This window comes from Pleuronectes platessa, chromosome 3, assembly GCF_947347685.1.
Source record: "Pleuronectes platessa chromosome 3, fPlePla1.1, whole genome shotgun sequence".
Classification (NCBI taxonomy): domain Eukaryota; kingdom Metazoa; phylum Chordata; class Actinopteri; order Pleuronectiformes; family Pleuronectidae; genus Pleuronectes; species Pleuronectes platessa.
The window spans coordinates 29,105,209-29,128,017 of NC_070628.1; the positions used below are offsets into that span (position 1 = coordinate 29,105,209).

General features: G+C 41.5%; 2 protein-coding genes across 2 annotated transcripts; both read left to right on the forward strand.

The window, feature by feature from the left end:
* The first annotated feature begins 4,189 nt into the window (after window positions 1–4,189).
* Window positions 4,190–9,896, forward strand: LOC128437242 (zinc finger protein 239). Its single transcript, XM_053419308.1, has 3 exons — window positions 4,190–4,271; window positions 5,660–5,733; window positions 7,451–9,896. The coding sequence occupies exons 2-3, from the start codon at window positions 5,716–5,718 to the stop codon at window positions 8,555–8,557; spliced, it is 1,125 nt and encodes a 374-aa protein (XP_053275283.1). The 5' UTR covers window positions 4,190–4,271; window positions 5,660–5,715; the 3' UTR covers window positions 8,558–9,896.
* Window positions 9,897–10,047: 151 nt separating this feature from the next.
* On the forward strand, window positions 10,048–22,727 carry LOC128437243 (UPF0687 protein C20orf27 homolog). Its single transcript, XM_053419309.1, has 8 exons — window positions 10,048–10,618; window positions 11,917–11,946; window positions 12,120–12,341; window positions 13,752–13,826; window positions 14,809–14,945; window positions 15,886–16,039; window positions 16,726–16,848; window positions 19,787–22,727. The coding sequence occupies exons 4-8, from the start codon at window positions 13,808–13,810 to the stop codon at window positions 19,885–19,887; spliced, it is 534 nt and encodes a 177-aa protein (XP_053275284.1). The 5' UTR covers window positions 10,048–10,618; window positions 11,917–11,946; window positions 12,120–12,341; window positions 13,752–13,807; the 3' UTR covers window positions 19,888–22,727.
* Window positions 22,728–22,809: the final 82 nt, after the last annotated feature.

The following is a 22,809-nucleotide window of genomic DNA, read 5'->3' on the forward strand; positions in this document are numbered from 1 at the left end:
CCGACCGTCTGTTCGTCCCGCCGGACCTCCGGTCCGAGGTTCTACAATGGGCCCACAGCACTCAACTTACCTGTCATCCAGGGATCCAACGGACCAAGGACGTCGTGCAGCGCCGGTTCTGGTGGACGTCACTGGATGAGGACATTCGGGGTTTCGTCAATGCCTGTCCCACCTGCAACAAGCCGGCTCACCATGCCCCTGCCGGTCTTTTACATCCTCTGCCTGTGCCTCATCGTCCCTGGTCGCACATTTCTTTGGACTTTGTCACCAGTCTACCACCATCCAGCGGCAACACTACTATCCTGAGGGTGGTAGATCGGTTCAGCAAGATGGCACATTTCGTGCCCCTGTCCAAACTTCCATCTGCCAAGGAGACGGCTAAACTACTCCTTCTCCACGTCATCCGTCTCCATGGCATCCCGGTGGACGTGGTCTCTGATCGGGGTCCCCAGTTCACCTCAGTGGTCTGGAGGGAGTTCTGCTCGCTCCTGGGAGCCACCGTCAGCCTGTCCTCAGGGTACCACCCCCAGTCCAACGGCCAGACCGAACGCAAGAATCAGGAGATGGAAACGGCACTACGCTGCATGACATCTCAAGACCCTACTTCCTGGTCCGAACAACTTCTATGGGTAGAATACGCCAACAACACCTTGACCAGTTCCGCCACCGATCTCTCCCCCTTTGAGTGCACCTATGGGTTCCAGCCACCGCTTTTTCCTGCACTTGAGAAAGAAGTATCCTGCCCCTCTGTCCAGAGCTTCATCCGCCGTTGTCGCAGGACTTGGACCCGAGCCAGGGCGGCTCTACTCCGGGCCGCTGACCGCTACACCGCGGCATCCAATCGCCACCGCTCCAAGGCCCCGGACTACCAGCCGGGTCAGAAGGTTTGGCTCTCCACCCGTGATATTCCCCTCCTGGTGGAATCCAAGAAACTGGCTCCTCGCTTCATCGGCCCGTTCGAGATCCAGGAGATCGTCAACCCGGTGGCAGTGAGGCTCAAACTCCCTAGATCCATGCGGGTTCATCCCACGTTTCACGTATCCAAGGTTAAACCGGTCCGAGAGCGCCCTGGTCCCTGCCACGCCGCCTCCACCGCCTCCTCGCCTCATCGATGGAGGTCCCTCCTACACTGTCCGTCGCATCCTTCAGTCTCGCCGGCGTGGGAGGGGATTCCAGTACTTGGTGGACTGGGAGGGTTACGGCCCTGAAGAAAGGTCCTGGGTCCTCGGGAGGAACATCGTGGACCACACCCTCATCAGGGACTTCCATCAACGCAACCTCACCCAGACGTCCAGAACCAGGCCACCTCCCAGACCACATCCCCCGACGGAGTCCCCGAACGACAGCGACGACGCCGAGGACAGGGCGGGTCCCTCCTACTCTGAGGAGGACGACGACACTCTCCCCGGGACCAGGGAGGTGGAGATGGACGCTGGTCTCTCGGACGAGTATTAGCCCTCCTCCGGGCCCCCGCCTCCCACCCGGTTTGGTCCATTCGTCTTGGGACGTCGAGAGCCGTCCCTTGAGGGGAGGGTTCTGTCACAGTCTGCTCATCTCCTGTCTGCTGGTATTTTTCCACTCACCTGTCTCTGCTCCACTCTGCCAGTCAGCCACACCTCCTCATCAGGCCAACTCTCCACATCTGTGACAGCCCTGGCTGCATTTAAGCCTGCTCCTGTCTCTGCTTCAGTGCCAGATTGTCTTGTGTTATGCCTGACTTCCAGCGTGTTTTTCCCGGACTGATCACCTGTTGCCGACCCCGTCGATCCCCGACCTGCCTGCCTCGTCTCTGCCCTGGATATTACCTCATCCTTCTGTCTTCGACCACGAGTTTCGCCTATTCCCTCCTGGTTACGCTCCTGCTCAGCTCTGTGGCTACACAGCTCACCACTGGACCTGTCTGCCAGCTAGGTAACCCATCAGCTGTTGACTTTATCTTCAGTCAGCGACACCAGGCTTGCTCCTGCTCAGATCTCGCAGATGATCACTGTGAGCAAAGACTTTTCTCCCTGCCACTCTTTAAACTGTTAAATACTGCAGTGAACAATAAAGGTCATTACCGACTGGTATTTTGTCTGCCTGTGCTGCTTTTGGTCCTCACCATATCCGTGACAATAACTACATTGTCTCCAGACTTATAGCAACAAACTGTATTGTTCAGACAATAAATATAATTAAATTAATAAATAAAAATCACATTAGTGTAAAAAAATTATTGGCACACCAACCGTCCCACAAGCTTCACGCTGTTAAAATAATTCTGATAAAGATTACATAGATACTATCCACCCAATTAATTCTGTGGATAGAAGTTGTTTTCTCATTGTGCTCCTTTTACAGACATGAAGTTGAATATGTATGAGTTCATTCAGGAACCTTTTGGGGATGTAGAGCCTAAAAATAATGACGTTAGTAACTGGTTGAAGTTGCTCGGTCTTTTGTGTAATAATATTCAAAGGTCTGTGGTCTGAAGTTTATTCCCCACAAAAATATTTCTTGTGTTGAACTCAAAATATTCTAAGAATCACTCTGTAAGGTGTTAAAAACCAAAACCCCTCTGAAGACATGCCTTATCTACAGTGATGCCTCTAATCTGACCACTTTTTTCAGTAACGAGTAATCTAACGCGTTACTATTTCCAAACCAGTAATCAGATTAAAGTTACTTTCCCAAGTCATTGTGCGTTACTATTTTGGTATTTGTAGTTAAACCGCTGTAGTTAAACCGCTGGGCACATGCCGCGGCTGGGGGCATGTGCATGTGCTGGGGGCATGTGCCCAGGCTCGGTTTGCGGCACGCCTCAATGTTTTTTTTGGGGGGGGGGAGGCCTTAATCATTCGTGTGCAAGTCGCTCCCAGCCACACATAAAAACACACTCACAAGACCACGACGTTGCAATTACAACTTTATCAACATCACACACACTGTACAGCAAACAAACACAACCATGGACAAGTTTCTGATTCGTAAAAGTCAGGCAACCGATGCGCCAGTTGCGAAGAAGCCAAAGCTTTGCAAATATGTCGAGAGCTATTTGCAGTTTGGTTTCACCGTCACTGGCAGGACTGAGCCCTCAGTGTGCTTTGTGTGCCGAGGTGCTGGCAAATGACAGCACCTCATGAGTCATTGAGTTCAGTCTCTTCATCGATGCAGAGTCCACATCGTGATGCATCGAGACATTTCCAGACCTCTAGTGTGGAGCGTGGTGAAACTGAACCCTTTCAGGTCCCTGAAAAAAAAATAATGAAAAACAAAACTTGCTCTGCCAGAGTGTCTCTTTTGGCTCATTTTGCTGGTCCCAAGCCCGGATAAAGGAGGAGGGTTGGACGTAGAGCTAGCAATGCCGCCCCACTTAACAGTGCGGCGCACATCATCCTGTGGCACACATGCGGCGCACATGATCCTGCGGTGCACAGTGGCGCACATCATCCTGCTGCGCACTTCATCCTCCGGCGCACAGCATCCTGTGGCGCACATCATCCTGCGGCGCACATCATCCTACTGCGCACTTCATCCTGCAGCACACATCATCCTGCGGCGCATATCATCATCACCCACATCATTGTGCAGCACATCATCGTGAGGTGCACATCATCTTGCGGCGCACATCATCCTGTGGCGCACATCATCCTGCGGTGCATATCATCGCATCATCGTGCGGCGCACATCATCTTGCGGCGCACTTCATCCGGTCCCTTCTCGCCGATCACCTCAGCTACGGCCCCCGCTGGGGGAACCCTCCGTTTGCGTGGCGGGGCCCCCTCCGGCGGCTTCTAATAAAGTGAGTGTTGGCAAAACCGGTTGGCATTTTTATATTGAGTAGGTGGGGGTGTTGTCGGCAGCTGCTGAATGTAACTAATAAAGTAACTTGTAATCTAACTGAGTTATTTTTAAAATCAAGTAATCTGTAAAGTAACTAAGTTACTTTTAAAATCAAGTAATCTGTAAAGTAACCTGTAAGTTCCTTTTTAAAGTAACTGTGGCAACACTTCTTATCTAGAAAACTCGTATTGACACACTGCCAGATGATTTAAGATTTTCAACTACTTGTCTATGATTGTTTTCTAAATTTATTTAAATAAAATATTGTTACATCTGGCGCATTGCTCCCTGAATTGTTGTGTGTGTGTATTTTTACATTATTATTGTTTGTTAATAACATTTTGGGAGGGAATGCTTCTCGCAGTGACGTCAGTACGTCGTCACTATCCAAGATGGTGGTATTTGCGTGGCAGTATTATTGTTAGCGAACGGAGTGTTGGAGAGAAAAGGTATTTGCTCTGTTGTGTTTCCATTGTGTCTGTGTGTAGGTGCGGTTCTCAGAGTGTGAAGCTGTAAACAGACTGAGTGTGTGAATGTAGCAGCCCTGTTCCTCCTCTCTGTAACGTGTGTTAGCTTGTTAGCTTGTTCGTTTGGATGTGTGATGCTCTGCACAGCTGTTTAGAACAGCTCTGTCAGATGAGCCAGGTTGGATGGTTTCACTTCACTTTCACTTCACTCCACATTTAGCCTGAAGACAACGTTTAAACACATATTTACAACACGTGAACATCGCGATGGTGACTGGTGGATTCAGTCGTGGGCTCTGTAGTAAACACAGGTCATTACCGAAATAGAGCAGTCTCATAGAAATGTTCTGTTATTGGACCAGTCGGGCGGGATGGACCACACATACATGTCCAGCTACTGTGCGAGTTTAGAGGCAACAACAGTTGTGTTTTGGACTGAGCTGAGGCTTGGTTATGTGGTGTTGAACAGCATCAGATCATCAGATCTGTCTGCGGATGCTTTGCTCAGACCCACGTCAACTTTTCACAATAACATCAGTGCATACTACAGCTGAGAACCCCCAGTGGCACACACCACTGCTTCTTGTCACTTCTCTTTACTCAGTATGTATTTCAGAAGATCTCTTGATAAACATTAGTTTCACAAGTATCATTTCAGTCATGTTCTTGACGCAGTGGAAGGAAAATCCTTGCCACTATATTTCCTGGGTAAGAGAGGAATCTTCAACATCTTCCTCAAAGATCCTGAGTTTTTTCATGATGACATAATGACCTAAGAGTTTGTGGAGACAGAGGGGAAACCCTGTAGACACTTTGTCTTTCCTGTTACCTGTCAACCCTTTGCACCAGAGCCTTGGTATCTTTGTTAACTTTGCTTAATCAGTTTTCTTTGTTGCCGACTCATTGCACAATTTCACGAGAACTGATACTTCGGTACCAAGGTATCCATAATTATGGAAATTTCATGGTATGGGTATCGACTACCTGATTTCTGGTATCATGTGAACCCTTTAAGAAACCTACAATGGAAGCAGACTCAGTTTGGCAGACATCTGCCTCGACAGGTGGAACTTTATTTTTGAGTTTTTGGAATGAAGTAACAGAATAATCCTCACCATACATTCCACTGCACCACAAACTGTAGCCTCCAAAACAATCACACAGTTGAATCAAAGCCTTTTGAAAAAAGTATGATCTTGAGCAAGGTAAGATTTATTGCAGGGCTGTTGTATTAGACTGCATTTTATCTCTGTGATCCCCATGAACTTGTATTATGTGAGGGAGAGCAGTGTTGTCAGTTCCAACTGTGGTGTTATTGCTGCTTAAGTGTCCGCCCCTGCTCTGAGCCGTCTCTCCCTGTTCGATTTCAGAGCTACAACCTGCTGAGAGGAGAAGCATTTGGAGGACGTTAACTTGACCAATAAGGATGAGTTCTCCAGAGGAGGTGAGGGTTCAGAAAAATGTACCTATTCTTCCCTGGAATTAACATGTGTTTTTGGCAATCTGTTCACAAATGGATAGCTCTATGTACATCATTTCACTCCTAGTATTTTAATTTAAGGTTGTATTGTACTTTGTTGTTCTCTGTCAAAAGGATTGACAAGGTCTTTAAAGTTGTAATTTATGTTTTTTTGGGGGATAATTTATTTTCTGATATTGACAAACAACCTATTTATTGCCACTTTAAATACAAAAACAACTTGATTACATTAACATATGCAGAACAGAATTATAGAGTCATGCATTTATGCATGTGTTTACTTCGGAACTGAAAACTGTGGGAGTTTTCCACACTTCCTGAGACTGACTGTAGGATTGCAATTTGCAATAAATGTGCAAAGGTTCCGAGAGGCGGCAAAACATTTACAAATTTTAACACTCCCAATCTCATAAGTCACCTTCGAGCCCGTCAGCGCCATTTGTTTTACAGTCTAAAAGCAAATGAGTCCTGGTCTACATATAAAGGACCAGCCACTGAGCTCTTCAGTGCTAAAATGTTGTTTTGTTTCTGGCCGCAATATAAACACTGACCGATACTTTTTTAAAAGACAAACAAACATAAACACAAGCATCATCATCAAACACATCTGTCAATCTGAGTGAAAATAACATTCATCGGTCTTCTCAAACACAAATGACGTGAATGATTATTAGCATGTGAGATCCAAGTGGTCAAAGAAGGCATTTTCAGGAAGGATGTTAATACCAGCTCTCAACAGGGCCTGCTGTTTTTACCATTCAATCTTCATTTGACTGGTCTTCAAGACTAGAAAAGTGATCTGTAAATACAAATCATTTACCACTTATTTTTTGTAAGATTTCAAGTTGACTTTGTTATATTTTGTTATATAAGGTGTTCGCAGAAGTAATTGCTTCTCTGTTGATTGCATTTAAAGGCAACAACATTTTTGATAATTTTTCTGTCTGGCTTCAGACTTCTACATTGTACAGAGACATCTTTAGTTCAGGTAACAAATGACATTGAAAGTGACCTTTGATCGCTCCATCCGGTTACAGATTGGTTTGCACACAAGTCTAAACTGAATGAATGTCAACTCAGTGTCGAGAGCACTGATCACTGTCATACACTTACAGTTGTAGTCAGATTTTTTAATTGAAAACAGTAACGGTCTATATTACTTTTCAAAGCACTTTCTAAATAATATTTGTCTATATTGATCTGTCTGATTTTATTAACTGATATTAACTGATGAAAAAGCAGCTATGCGCAGTACAAAATAAAATTGTGGATGTGATACATTGAAATGCTTCAATGTATCAATGCGAGATGCATTGCTGCGCGAATCGTTGACTACTGAATCGTAATCGAATCGTGAGGCTAGTGAAGATGCACACCTCTACTACTGTAGTCGTGCACACCAGTGTCAGAAGAGGGAGCGAGATAAAAGAAAAAATGAGGACAACTTTTTTTTAAGAAAACAGAGTAGCATGCACTGCAAAATGTGTCAAAAGACCGGTAGTCTGCTAATCTTTTTTACCATTTGAAGCAGAAATTCATAAATAGTTATTTGATTTTATAATCGTGATATATATCGTTATCGATTGATACAAATAGTTGTGATATGTTTTTTTTTCATATCTCCAAGCCCTACCCATATTCTAACTTTTATTTCTCTGACTCTGTTCTTTTTATTTTTCAGTTGAAACCGGCAGAGGCAGACGAGAGCAGAACTCATCAGTGTCAGAACTGTGGGAAAGGTTTTAGTCGGATTTGTAGTCTTAGAAGACATGAACTCACCCACACTGAGGTAGAACTGTATCACTGTGAACAATGTGGCAGCAGCTTCAGCCAACTAAATGCATACAACCTCCACTTGTATACCCACCCTGAAGAGACGCTGTACTGCTGTGACCAGTGTGGGATGGATTTCAGTGACCAGAGCTCTTACAGGAAACACCTGCGTGACCACACTGGACCATACCAGTGTGACCAGTGTGAAAAGAGTTTCAGTTACTTCAGCATTTACAAGATACACATGCGAGTCCACACGAAAGAAAAGCCGTACTGCTGTGACCAGTGTCCAAAGAGTTTTAGCTTTTTAAGCTCATACAAGCGACACCTGCTCAGCCACAGTGGAGAGAAGCCGTACCAGTGTGACTTCTGTGGAAAGAGTTTCACCCAGTCTGGACACTTTAGTCTGCATCTACGAAACCACACAGGAGAAAAACCGTTTGAGTGTGAGCAGTGTGACAAGAGTTTCAGTGACTTGAGTAGTTATAAGATACACCTTCGTGTCCACACCGGAGAGAAACCTTATTGCTGTGACCAGTGTGGGAGGAGTTTCTCTCAGTTAGGAAATTACAAGTCACACATGCGTATCCACACTGGAGAAAAACCTTTCCAGTGTGAACTATGTGAGAAAAGTTTCTCTATCTCAAAAACATATAAACAACATGTGCGCACTCACACAGGAGAAAAACCATACAAGTGTAAAGATTGTGGGAAAGGTTTTGGTCGCTTAAGCAACTATATGCGCCATCTTCGTATCCATACAGGAGAGCAACCATTCAGCTGTGAGCAGTGTGGGAAATGTTTCAACAGTTCGTACAGTTACAGCCGTCACCTGCGAGTCCACACCGGAGAGAAACCTTACTGGTGTTCACAGTGTAAGAGGCTGTTCACACGCTCACAGTCTTTAAAGAAACACCGCTGCATTGAGGTAGATGAAGAAAGTTTGTCTGTGTGCACCAAAGAAGAACAAATAAGTTGCTCATTAACAGAACCTACAAGTGACAACCAGTTATAACTAACAAAAAAGAACTACAGTCCTTGTCGTCATGGTAATGGAGGGACATGACTTGTTTAAATTGTACCTCTCTCACTTCATTCAGCTCAAATCTTTCAAATCCCAGCTATGTCCAGTCACTACTATTGTTCCCCAGGGTTCTACCCTGAGTCCCCTTATGTTTATGATCTACTCACTTACTCATGGCCATATCATCTGTACATTTTACAGATATAACATATATTATTATTATGATTTTTAACTTACTTACACTAAGAAAATAACCAGACTTAATACTAACCATGTTTCTTTTCTGCTGTCTGACTTAAAAAGGCAACAGAAATGAAGACAATGTACAAAGTGTGATGTTTTTAAAGGGTAGCCTAACACTAAATTCACTTTTGGAGTTGCTGTACATATTGTACAGTAATTATATTGCACTTATTGACTTATTGCACCTCTATTGATGCGGATCTCTTATTATAGGGTTTGTTGCAATGGAACTTTTTTTTTTTTTTCAAGAGGAAAATACAGCAATTCTGTGTACAGCATACTATAGTGATTATCATTGGATGAGGCTAATCAGAATATGTATAAATCTTCTTGATATCTTGTTCTGGTTTCCATATATTAACCAATGAAACTTGAAAGTGCTTGGCTCAGTACATAAATATACAAAAGTTATCTGTTGAGCCACTAGTCATAAACCACAGAAATACCTGAAACCTACTCTTAACATTAAATTTAAATCTACAACTAAGGGTCTCTACACATGTCTAAACTTGCATCTCTTAACATAGTGTGACTGTAAATCATATATTGTTAAATATATTATATAACAAAGTTGAACAAGTGTAGAACTCAATAAAGTCACTGTCAGTTTTAAACATCAATAAATGAATTGTCCGGTAGGGGGCTTTTTCCTACTAGCTCTGCTTAAACGTAAAGATAAGTGCATATATTTGTAAAATGGATCTCTTGCCACTGCATGAAGTTTCCAGTAAGTAAATTCTTACGTATTCAGTTTCTTCTCAACTTTGGTCTAACGTTGATAAAGTAATAAATGGATTTACATGTACAGTGGATGAATGTTGTGTCAGTGGAGTGTTGCAAACTAATCAGAATTTAACTGAAGTGACTGCTTGTTTTTGTCAAATGAAAATTGCTCAATGCTTGTTATAGATTTAATTCTGGCTGATTGAGCTGCTTCCTTCTGCAGAGATTGCTGCTGACAACTATATTCAAGATTTCGCTGGCTTATTTGTTTTCAGTGTTCCAAACTGTATAATGTACCAATGTAGAAGAGAATGGATAGTTATGACAAGATGTCTTCAACGAATTAAAGCTATTATGTGTAGAATTTGGAAATGTGTTACTTTGTGTCCATGTAGTGAAAGATTGGTACTGGCAGAGAATTGTCAGGCCGTGGACAATAATTTGATTGAAACAATGCAGTCATCGGTGTAAAATGTTGTGCTTATGAGACGCCTTTAACCTGGTCACATACCCCACACGCTCTTCATCAGTCAAGCTGAAAAATAATTAGTTCCTTGTAACAGCTCCTGACGGCAATGTCTCAGATTATCCTGAGGTGATTATTTAATTCACTAAATGAGACATTTGTTATTCCTGTACATAGCATCCTGTTTGAAAGTAGCTGTTTCAGACATCTTTGAAACAAGGTTGGTCAGGGCATATCTTGATTGTTGTAATTGGTCAGTTACAAAAATCTCACACAAAACAATTCCCTATTAATGGTTATTACATTGTATATATAGTATTACAATGTCAATCAGAAAGGTATATTATTAGAGGTAGATTTTCGTCCCTTAGATGTCTAGGGTATGAGGGACAAGCAATTAGAAAATAAACAGGGCCAAAAACAAGAATACCATAGGATGCGTTTTAAATTAAACAACTGTAGGTTAAACACAAAACGCCCCTCCCAAAACGGAAGGAGAAAAATAAAACACAAGAGAGCACTAAACAAGGAACAATGTCCTTGACTCCATACCGGAACTTCTTAACAACTCCAACACTGCACACTGCGTCCACGCTACCTCCACACAGTTTGTCCACACAGTAAGTCCACACGCCCAAACTGCTGCTTGGCCCACTAGCGACAGATGACGCTCTGCTCAGGGTTATCTTTGCCTAGGAGATGGGAGAGAGAGACAAAACACGGCACGTAACAGGTAGTAACAGATCAAACAATGACAGTGAGACATGTCCTTATGGAGTAATGCTGCTGGTGGTGGAGAGGAGCCACCTAGTGGACAGTAGACACACTTTAGTCCACATCAAGGTGGACATTGAAGGAGGCAGGTTGTTCAATGTGTCTGAAGGATTAGGACAGAAATATAATAATAGTTAAACACTGATACTGTGGAAGATGTAAAAAGTTATCAATAAATTAAAATGCTGTTAATAAAGGTTACAATAAATTATTGAATTAATCAAGTTTGAAGTTTGAATCTTTGAATGACTGCATGCATAAACAATGTGTGGGAGAAAATATGTTCAGATTGGAGATGTGCTCTTATCTTTAACCACATTCTGTCTATTTAGAAATGTGTTGCTCTGTTTTGAGAGATGTGAGGAAGTGAGACAGGAGATCATGTCAGCTGTTCGCTACCAGCTCCTGACATGAGCTCAGTAAGTGTGGAAAGTCTCTGCTGCAATGTTTCTGAAACATTGAATATACAGCACAGCCTCTGTGGGTTTTATGGTCGACACTATTAACAATAAAACATAAATCAAGTTTATTATGTCATTTAGAAATGTATCACAATGTTTCTACTGACATTGCAGGGGAATCTTGCAGAGTGAGGGAATGAAGTTTTTTTCTGGAGAAGTATGTCTTGTATTTATTCTCAATAACAGAGGCATCAGGGAGACCAGTTGTATGAGCTGCGCAGAAAGTTAACAGTTGTATTGCCATCACCAAGTCTGAGCTGCCCTCACAAAAAAAGATTGCTATAATCTCGCCACGTCCCAGTGGCCACATACCATCAGTCTACATGTGGAGCTACTCTACTGTGAATATAAAATACAGATCTAAACATTGGCTCATCACATCAAACCATTGTTGTCTTCTTGTTCTGTTTCTAAGAAAGTCAGAGTGCATTTTAACAGAGATACTATTTACCTGGTTTACTGACTCAACCTTGGGTCTTACATTTATGCAATAGAGCACATTATAACACAAATATGTATACTGCCATGGTTAGAAAAGCCCCAAATAAGACAATGCATATTAATAAAAAATGAATAAGAGAAAAATGAATCAACTAAATTTGTTAAATTATTCCTATAACAATATATATTTAATAATTTCCATTTTTAACTTGTCATCTATTTCTGGTTAATCCCCCTTTCAGGTCACTTTCCTAAAATGTTGCCTCCTGATGGTAAGACTGAAATCTGAAATCTGTCCATCATTGTGACTGCTTTAATCAAATCACTTCCTAATTTTCCTCTTAATCACATGCATTTTCAAGACTTAAATTTGTATTATCCATTAATATTTGTTTCCACATTATCAGCTAACTGTCGGCATTTTATCTCCTTCCATACTTCTCAGCCATTCTGACCATGAGGTGACGAAGTGAGTGTGACGCAGCTGCTTTGACGTCACCAGTTACGGCGTCAGTTCACGGTGAGATGAGTGACGATGCACACCATTGGCTGCTCGCTGAGGAAAACAGGGCTGCGCCTCTAAAGGACATATCGCAGTGTGCGTGCACGGAGGGAAAAAGAACATGTCAACGTGCACATAGAGTGACACCGCACACGCTCCCGAGCGGTACGTATCTGCTGTGTTATGTTCTTGTAGTGTTGCATCAGGGGCCCATTCGGATGGAGTGGAGAGCGACCAGAGGACGATGCTCAGTTGATGGGTGGGATCTGTGATTTAACTGTTTCAAGTTCATTCCTCCAGCGGAACCAACAGGCCGCGTCTGCTCCTCCTGTTCCTACAGTTAGGAGGGGGTACCCGTCCGGAGCAGGCTGGGTGCTGCCTCTTCTCTTAGCCCACTTACAGATGGGAAACATTGTCCTCATCATGTGATAATGTTAAGATGTTAGTGGGCCCTAACTTCACTGAATCTGATTTTTTTTTTTTTATCACAGCAGCAGTTTGTGTCTGGTCCAGTCTGTCAAAGGTTTCTGTCTGTGGTACTGTCAGGGGTTTGATCTAAATATAAGGTTTTGCAGTTGTTGTAGTAACGACACAAGACCATCTGTCATATTCTCTCAACTCTCTATGTATCCCTGTATAAAAAGCCGCAGTGAGAAAGAAAAGGTGTGGACCAAGGGCTCTGAATATTTGATTATATAGACTGTTATACACTGTGTATCTGTGTATACATTATGTACACACTAAACATACTGCACAGTCACATGCACACATTCACAAATACAGACACACACACATATCAATATCTGTAATTATGATGTAACTGTATAGAAGTTGTTATCTGATGATCATCAATCAAACCTGCCACAAATGCAATAGAGAGGCTAAGGGCTCAGTCGACTTCAACACAATGGGTCAGTTGATTTGCTTAGGTTTGCTCAACTTCTGGATGCTTATAATTCTGTTATTTGAGGGATGATGGCAATAATGATGTTTGACATAACTTTAGATGAGACCAAAAACATAACAAGGTCTTTCCTCAGGCATCGATCAGTTTCTGACTGAAAGTGGCAAAAACGTTTTATTCACCAAAACGTCTGTATCTATGAACTATTCCTTCAACCTACTCACACACTTTCTATTTTATGTAATATTCTTGTGACATGTGCAGTGCCTGTTCTCCTGGCCTATGTTAAATGCGCCAAAATTACCTGAGATTTATCCCTTGTCGGTCCTGACAGGAAAGAAGGAAAGATCATATAACTCTTATCTTACCTTCTCTGAATTGGCTTCCTGTAAAATTCAGAATCGAATTCAAGATGTTGCTCTTCACATACAAAGCCCATGGACATTGTGGGCAGAGAGTGAAATGTAAGATCAATATACTATTAAGTTATGTGATATTGATATACACTGCAGCTTATCTTGTGAGGCCCAAGACAACAAAAACATCCAAAGCCTGATGACGTTGATTTCACTTGAGCACATTGTGCAACACAAAGCCAACTTTATATCAAACAATCTCTAACATGTAATATGTCTGTTTCCCTCTCTGTCACTGCCTCTATTCTTTCTCAGGTCTGTGATGACACCGGGCTACTGTCAGACACTATCCACTTCCTAACCCTTTAACCATGGCAACAGGAAGAAAAGGTAAATTTGACACTGTGTCTGTGTGTGTGTGTGTGTTTGTGAATGAGTTCCACAAACACACACATGAGTCATATTGTCATATTGTTGTATCTGTCTGTAATCAGCAGGGGGCAGTGGGCCTCATGCTTTAGTCTTTGCTGGGGTACTTTCCAATTGGTCAGTGATGATATGCAGGAAAAAGAATGAGGGCTGTAGAAATGAAATCTTTGGAGACCCCTTTTTTTCTGTGAAACTTTAGACATTGAGGATAAAGGTTTGCAGTAAAAAAGTCAACTTGTATGCAGTGCAAAACATTTTCTTTACAACCTGGTACAGCCAGTTCTAAATCCTCACCACAAAACATGTCAAACAAGCCAATCACCTCAAATGACTAAGTCTATGTGGGATGATGGAACAGCCTCCATATCCAGCAGTTCCCAGGACCCTGTTGCCACTTAAACAGCTTCACCACATCTTTGACAAGCCAAGCTCAGGGGATGCCAGGAAGTGCCTGAACCACTATGTTCATGTGCTTTCTTTTCACACATTTTTCTCACCTTAAATATTTCACTTGATTTTGGTGTATTAAACTTCTTAGTCGTTTTCATTCAAACAATATATTTTCACCATTATTCATCTCTTAATTTTGAAGACAAACCTTTTCCTCATTGATTTTTAAAGTAAACTAAATTTGTGTCATGGACCAAAAGCTAACTGTGCTGCTCATGTTATGACATTGTTATATCTCCCAGTGCTCCTACTACATACCCACAATTTCTCTGAAGGAAATGTAATATTTAGAAATTCAAAATGCCCATAGATATAGTAGGCGCTTATGTCAGAGATTTTTAAGTGAGAATTGTCCATTTCAGCACAGATGCATTGGTGATGTGGCATCAATTATGGCATTTTTAGTAAAAGTTTAATCAATATTTGGTGGTTAATTACAACCAAGGTTGGGCCTACCTTGGTTGCTGAAGTTTGTATTTCCTCTCACCACTAGGCTCTACGTCCAAAGCGGCTGGCGTGCATTTCCCTGATGATAACGGGCCCCCTGACTCTCCAACACGCAGAGATGACCAGTCAAACCTCTCCACTCTCATTGCTATTCAAGAAAAGGATGGCATCTACCTTGTCAAGGTGGGTCGTGCATGCACTGTTAGCACATGATTTAATCACTTTTAGAGGTCCTTCAGCTGAAGAGATTAGGGGTGTAACCAGGATAATAAGATATTGTTGTCTAGCCTAGAGTATTAAAAGGCAGATATTCTGGGCTCACTGTTAGATGAAGATGGATCCAGAGTTTTTCAAAAATCTATATATAAACAAACAGAGGACAGAAATTCGAATATACAGGAAATATAAACCTCCTGTTTCATTGTGTTCCAGCTGCACTCATGCTCTTATGTTTGCATGGATTCAATCAATCAATCATTCCAATTTATTTGTCTAGCCCATATTCACAAATCACAATTTGTCTAATAGTGCTTAACAAGGTGTGACATCCTCTGCCCTTAACACTCAACACGAGTAAGGAAAAACGACAAAAAAAAAGCTATTAACAGGGGAAATAAAAGGTAGAAACTTCAGAGAGAGAGCCACATGTGATGGATCCCACTCCCAGGATTCAATGACTTTTTCTGTTGTGTACAGCTATAGCCCTATTTTTTGCCTAATTGCATGTGCTTCATGAGCTTTGCAAAGCAATATAACCTCCAAGCAGTTTGAGCAAAAACCTGCAAATGTTAGAGATTGTAGTTTACAAGCAATGTCAGCTTTGACTTGTTATGTTGGTTGTAATCAGTATTTAGAATGTCCATATACAGACATGTGGAAGTAGGTGTAAGGAATTGATGAGCAAATGTTAAAGTCATTATCTAGTAGCCATCAGGAAGTTACACACACTATTTAGCTGTACTGCCATGTAATGACAGTTAACAATGGTTTTAACTTACCGTAAGGATTTCAAAGCTGCTCCTGCTGCTGCAACTGCTATTCACTACACAAAAAAACCCAGCTCTTCAGTGATATTATATTATAAATATTACATTGGCCTAAACCCCCGCTGTTCCTTTTCCAGGCTGGTTTCCTGAAGAGCCACCACTGTTATGAGATTGTCTTCAGTGTTCCAGATGTACCCACACTGGGCAAAGAGCTCCTCTGTCTCCCCACCTCTTCTCCGACCCGGAAGTCTTCCAGCCTCCGTGTCCATCACATCAACTCCTCACTGGAGGGTAAGTGCATAGTAATAATGAATCCAGTTGGATGCCACTGCTTTTGGATGAATCACCACCATCTTGTTGGTAACTGCAGCTATAAAATGAAGAAATTAAAGCAGGACAGTTAAGAAGGTACATCCTGAAGGGAGCAAGGAGCCTTTGGCCTCCTCTAGAACCTGTGTGGCCTTTCCCATACAGAGATTTTTTCATCACTAGCAACTCATCCCATGAGACACTGCTCAACTTTGAACCAATATAAAAGTCCATTAAAGCTTCTCCACAAGCCAAAAAGATTAACCCAAAAATATCTGTGATACAGGGCTGCCATCTTGGTCATGTGATTTGGAGCCAGAGTCTGTCTGTAGAGTAGGGGGGGGCCACCATTATTATGGTATGGGCAATTCAGTTTCAGCTGTGAATCATTTTTAATCATCCATAACTAATTAAAGCCAAACTTCATCAGAACATGATAACATGTGAAAATTGAGTTGTTAAAATCTCATCTCATCTCATCGTCATCCGCTTATCCGGGGTCGGGTCGCGGGGGGAGCAGCTCAAGCAGGGGGCCCCAGACTTCCCTTTCCCGGGAAAGGGAAGTCTGAGTTGTTAAAATAAAATACTAATTTGAGTGGTTTATTTTAATATAGAAAGAAATGTGTGGGAGAATGTTTGTGTAGAAACTGATGATCCATCTGTTTCAGGAGTAAAGGTAACATGTGAGTACAGGACTCACCAGGAGGGGGTGCTGCAGGAAGAGGTGAATCTGGTTACCAGAGGGAGAAAAGCCTTCAGTCTGAAGGTCAGACTCCAGGCCAGAATCATCGGTAGATACTAGCACACACACACACACACACGCATACACACGCACACACACACACACACACACACACACACACATCCAATCCAAATGTCACACTGAATCAAAGTTATGAGCAGGTATTGTGACTTTATTTCATGTTTATTTGCCAAAGTCACACACAGTAGCCTGTAAACAAAAGCATCAGCATACTGAGTGTTATGCATGTATCTAAATAGGAAAAAAGTTCTAGACCAGCCTAACAAAACCACTTTTAAAGCAAAGCACAGTTGTCAGTTTCCCGTTCAGCCCCCTGTCAAATGGATGTCGGGGTGCTATATTTGTCTCTTAAAAACATGATGCTATGGAGGGAGCTGTTGTGGATATTGATCAGATATTGATTGAGAATTGACAGTAACTATCAGCTCAATGTGGAAAATCCTGATGGCAGCCTGCTCTCTGCTGTTGAGGACTCTCCACCACCCTTACCTACATCTGCAGAGTTAACTGCTGAATTGGACAGTGTAGGGCCCTGTACAGTTACCTCCGCCAAGCAGGTCATGTGTTCATCTGAGTTTGTTTGTTAGGTAGAGGATGCAGAATGGGTCAATTTTGACATTTTATTCATTTTCCTTAACATTTCGAGATAGGGTGTTCTTAAACATTGCTCAATGATTTCTCATTAGAGAATAATTCATGGATCTCATTGAAGAATTTAGGGGACTGATATCTGTGCGTGTTTGCAGTTTGGTACAGATAAAAAGAAATATCAGATTAACTATTATCTTAACATCTTCTTAAAATATGATTTCATAAGGGGACTGTTGTGGGTAGAGGTATACACCCTTCTGAGTCACGTTCTAGTTTAATATACACTACCGTTCAAAAGTTTGGGGTCACTTAGAAATTTCCGTATTTTTCAAAGAAAAGCACTTTTTTTCCCCATGAAAATAACATTAAATTAATCAGAAATACACTCTTTACAACGTTATTGTGGTAAATGACTATTTTAGGTGGAAAAGTGTGGTTTTTAATGAAATATCTACATAGGTGTATAGAGGCCCATTTCCAGCAACTATCTCTCCAGTGTTCTAATGGTACATTGTGTTTGCTAATCGCCTTAGAAGACTAATGGATGATTAGAAAACCCTTGAAAACCCTTGTGCAGTTATGTTAGCTCAAATGAAAACTGTTAAGCTGGTGAGAGGAGCTATCAAACTTGGCTTCCTTTGAGCTGGGTGAGTAACTGGAGCATCATATTTGTGGGTTCGATTATACTCTAAAAATGGCCAGAAAAAGAGAACTTTCAATCTGAAACTCGCCAGTCTATTCTTGTTCTTAGAAATGAAGGCTATTCAATGCGAGAAATTGCAAAGAAACTAAACATTTTCTACAACCGTGTGTACTACTCCCTTCAGAGAACAGCACAAACGGGCTCTAACCAGAGTAGAAAGAGAAGTGGGAGGCCCCGGTGCACAACTCAGCAAGAACACAAGTATATTAGAGTCTCTAGTTTGAGAAATAGACACCTGACAGGTCCTCAACTGGCAGCTTCTTTAAATGGTACCCGCAAAACGCCAGTGTCAACGTCTACAGTGAAGAGGCATCTCCAGGATGCTGGCCTTCTAGGCAGAGTGGCAAAGAAAAAGCCATATCTGAGACTGGCCAATAAAAAGAAAAGATTGATATGGGCAAAAGAAGACAGAAATTGGACAGAGGAAGATTGGAAAAAAGTGTTAGGGACAGACAAATTAAAGTTTGAGGTGTTTGGATCACACAGAAGAACATTTGTGAGACGCAGAACAGGTGAAAAGATTCTGAAAGAGGGCCTGACGCCATCTTTCAAGCATGGTGGAGGTAATGTGATGGTCTGTGGCTGCTTTGGTGCTGGTAGAGTGGGAGATTTTAAAAAGGTAAAAGGGATTTTAAATAAGGAAGGCGATCACTCCATTTTGCAACACCATGCCATACAATGGCGACTGCGCTTGATTGGAGCCAATTTCCTCCAACAAAAGGACAATGACCCAAAGCACATCTCCAAATGATATAAGAACTATTTAGGGAAGAAGCAGGCAGCTGGTATGCTCAACAAATTAACAGCTAGAATGCCAAAGGTCTGTAAAGCTGTAATTGCTGTAAATTGAGCATCCTTTGAAGAGAGCAAAGTTTGAAGAAAAAAATTCATGTTTCAAATAAAAATCCTTATTTCTAACCTTGTCAATGTCTTGACTATATTTTCTATTCATTTTTCAACTCATTTGACAAATAAAAGTGTGAGTTTTCATGGAAAACACGAAATTGTCTGGGTGAACCCAAACTTTTGAACGGTAGTGTAGATTTGGTTTTATTACAAGAGATAAATGAACGGTTAACACTGGAATGAAGGATTGGTAAAAAGTATTTTTCATTTCATCTCATCTTTCACAATTCAAATGAGTTGTGTTCAGATGCATTGTTGGTGCATCGCTGTATTGAACTATTTGACTAACAAATACCTGGTCTGAAGTCAGTGGTGAAGTAATTCACTATTATTTTAAGGCATACCTTCATGGGCAAGTGTTAAATGGGTGCCCTCGCTTCTTGTTACACATACAGATGATGTGCTCTTGTACAAAGTGAAAGTGTTTCAGTGTCGAGGGCAGATGGCCGCCCACATTAAGTCTGGATCTAGATGTTTCCTCCTTTTAAAAGGGATTTTTTTCTCTTTTTTGTTTTATTGTCCAGCATTTTGTAACGTCTCTCCCTTATTATATAATGCACCTTGAAATAATGTATGTTATGATTTGGCGCTATACAAACAAAACTGAAATTGGAATTTCCTGAAAAGTAACAGACAAAGACTCAGCTCTGACTTGATCAGACTCCTGAATGTAATAACAGGACTGAATAGCAAGGGTTTTTCTCTCTTTGTCTGCATAAATCTCACTATCTCCTTTGCCCTCATCCTTTTCTCTTCCTCTGTCCAGATCCACATCATGGGACTCCCATGCTGCTGGAGGGGGTGAGGTGCCTGGGTGCTCAGAGAGACGCTCACTCAAAACACAGCAGTGATCATAAGAGGATATGATTTACACGGTGTATATACAAGTACAGCTTACCTAGAATTGGGAAATATGTGCCCTGTTTTTATTTTGTAATTCAAGTTCTCAAAAGAATGAAGAATGCTGATTTATTTTTTAGACAATTGCTTGACAATAAGTTTTCTCTGCAAAGAGTGTAAATAACACAAGCCGGCATTGAAAAAAGGTTTGGCAATATACCCATGATGCCTCTGTTGTTGGAGAGATATGGTTAACCAGCAGGGAACAAATACACCTCCCTCCCGATACAAACACACAAACACATGCACATTCACAAACACAAACAATACAAATGAGTAGTTTGTCAGATTTAAAGTTCATTTAAATAGTCCAAATACTGCCCCAGTATTTTAACTATTTGTACCCGTACCATAAAGAACACAGCAGTACATTGTCAGTGTACACCAGTAGGAGAGAACGGGGTAATGTGAGACATCCTATAATGTGAGACACCCCCTGTATCTAGGCAACGGTACACATTTGTGGTCACGTGACCATTATGTTTTTGAGCCCCTCCCATTCCCCACTTGCCATGAAGGAGAAGTTGGTGCCGGTGCTGTGGTAATTACGTTTTTTTACAAAAATGTGTTTTTTGCATGTAAAAGTAAATTTTCTTGCTTTGAACTTAATCAATTGTTGTGTCAAAACAAATTGATTCAAGTAGAACAACTTATATCATACATGTTAATGAACTTCTAACATATAAAACCATGTGATTGATGCTAGCTGAAGATTAGCCTGAATTGCTAAGAGATGTTGTTTTTTCTAAAGTGTTGGCTGTGGGGTAAAGTGAGACAAATGCTGTGGGGTAAAGTGAGACATGAAGCAGAAGTTAAGTTTAGTCTTAAACATATTTTAGTGTTATATTACATTATATATGTTTTATTTTTAATGTCATAAACATTGTATAAAAGCCATCATGCCAAGAAACTACACCAGGAAGACAACCTGGGGCCAAACACCCCTCGCAAAGATGGAGAGTGCAGCCGCTGAGGTCATGCAAGGAAAGAAGTCCTTAAGAAAAGCTGGAAGGGATCGAAATATTGACAAGACAACCCTCAAAAGATTCATAAAGAAAAAAGAGAAAGGGAAAGTAAAATCAGTAGCCTGGGGTGCAGTAGCTGAGGCAAAGACAATATTCAAAGATGAGATGGAGGAGCTTGCCAAACACTTGAAACAACTAGCTGACCAGTTCCATGGCCTTGCTCCAGTTAAGTGCCGTGAACTGGCATTTGAATACGCAGAGAAAAACAATATCCCTGTCCCTAACAATTGGACAGAGAAACAATGTGCAGGTAAGCTAGGGTGTGCAAGATATCACATGAATCATAATAATCATAAATGTGCTTAATTGACCAATCCCCATGGTTCTGTTTCTAGTCCGATATTAGTTTAGAAATGTGTGGTTGTCAATCTAGCTGTCAGGATTTAAACTATTACAACATGTGTTGTTATGGTAGTTTTAAAGTGGAAAAGGTAAGTGGATCACTTTACCCCCTTGATTTCTCTGGTCTGTCTCACTTTACCCCGTAGCTGGGGTAAAGTGAGACACAAAACCACTTTTTAAAAAACAATCATATTTTCACTGCCCTTTGTCCTGAAGACATTCTGATAATTTCCATTGCTAGGAAACATCCTGAATTAATGGGAAATGTGTAAATCTTACTGATATATAATTTTAGCTCGCCTACAGGGGAGCAAATGTAAAAAATGTCTCACATTACCGCGCTCTCCCCTACCTTATGGTTATGGTGCTGTACTTAATCTTATGTGATCTTGAGTAGATCTGATCAAAGCTCGTCACCCCTCTAACGGCTTCAGGAACAGGCCTGGGGTCACCCACATGTCTCCTATCTTCCCTGAGACAGTTTGGTGATTGCACCTCTCAACTGCACCAGTGCAATTCTTGTTATACTACTGATACTGTTAATCATGTGAGGACTGTTGATTCAAGTTTAGTGACAAGTGTTTAGCTGTGGTCACTTGCTTGAAGGCACTTTGGCAGCAGTGATAGTGTTTGCAATAAGAGTCACTTGTGCTGTGCAGCTTTTTTAACCGACCCCCGCTTATGTACTTATGTACTTTATTTTTAACTGTGGTTGCCATCTAAAAACTGTATAATATAATATAAATAACCTTTGCATCACAGAGGATTTGAAAATGGACATAGATACAGACATTAAGCGTGGATAAATCAAATTAAATCTACAAAGGGAATTAGGTCTTGAGCAATTTTTCGAAGGTGTCCACAGATCTCTAATCCTTTAGGAGTGAGTTTAGGAGCCATACTCTCAAAATTCCAGTTTCCTTCAGTTTTAGACCTCATTCAAGATTTCAGAAACAAACCGTACAGACCTGGTGATAACAGGGCTGCAGCGATGTAGACCATAGACAACTCTACAGGGGGATCGCAAGAACACTGAATTGGAAACTGAAATCAATGGGAAGCCAGTGAAGAGTATTTTGAAAGGGTGCCTGGACAAGCAGATATTTGGACAACTTGCACATGATCCAGGGATGATTTGCCAAGGCAGGTGAGGGGGAAGATGCAATAGTCAACATGGAACAATATAAGAGCATGCATTCACATTTTCATCCTCACTTGAGACACAATGGGCCTGAGCTTTGCAATGTTTCTCAGCACTTTACGTGTTCGTCCAAAGATAGAGTGTGGTTCATAGTAGCACCTACATTTATTTAAGGCCCACAATCCATCATATAAGAGACAACACTAGGAGAGGCAGATGTTAGTACTGGTATATGTATTAACACAATGATACTATTATAAATGTGTTGTTTTGGGAATAAAATATCTGCTAAAAAAATATGCTTCTGCTGCTGTACCAAATCCTCTGTTTGCATGACAATAATTGAGGTGCTAAACTAAGTAGTTCTTAATTACAAATATA

Bases quoted from the DNA above. Each gene is read 5' to 3' on its own strand.
- LOC128437243 (XM_053419309.1), top strand. The intron at 14,946-15,885 runs GTGGGTCGTGCA...TTCCTTTTCCAG, and splicing joins ATGGCATCTACCTTGTCAAG to GCTGGTTTCCTGAAGAGCCA. The intron at 16,040-16,725 runs GTAAGTGCATAG...CATCTGTTTCAG, and splicing joins CATCAACTCCTCACTGGAGG to GAGTAAAGGTAACATGTGAG.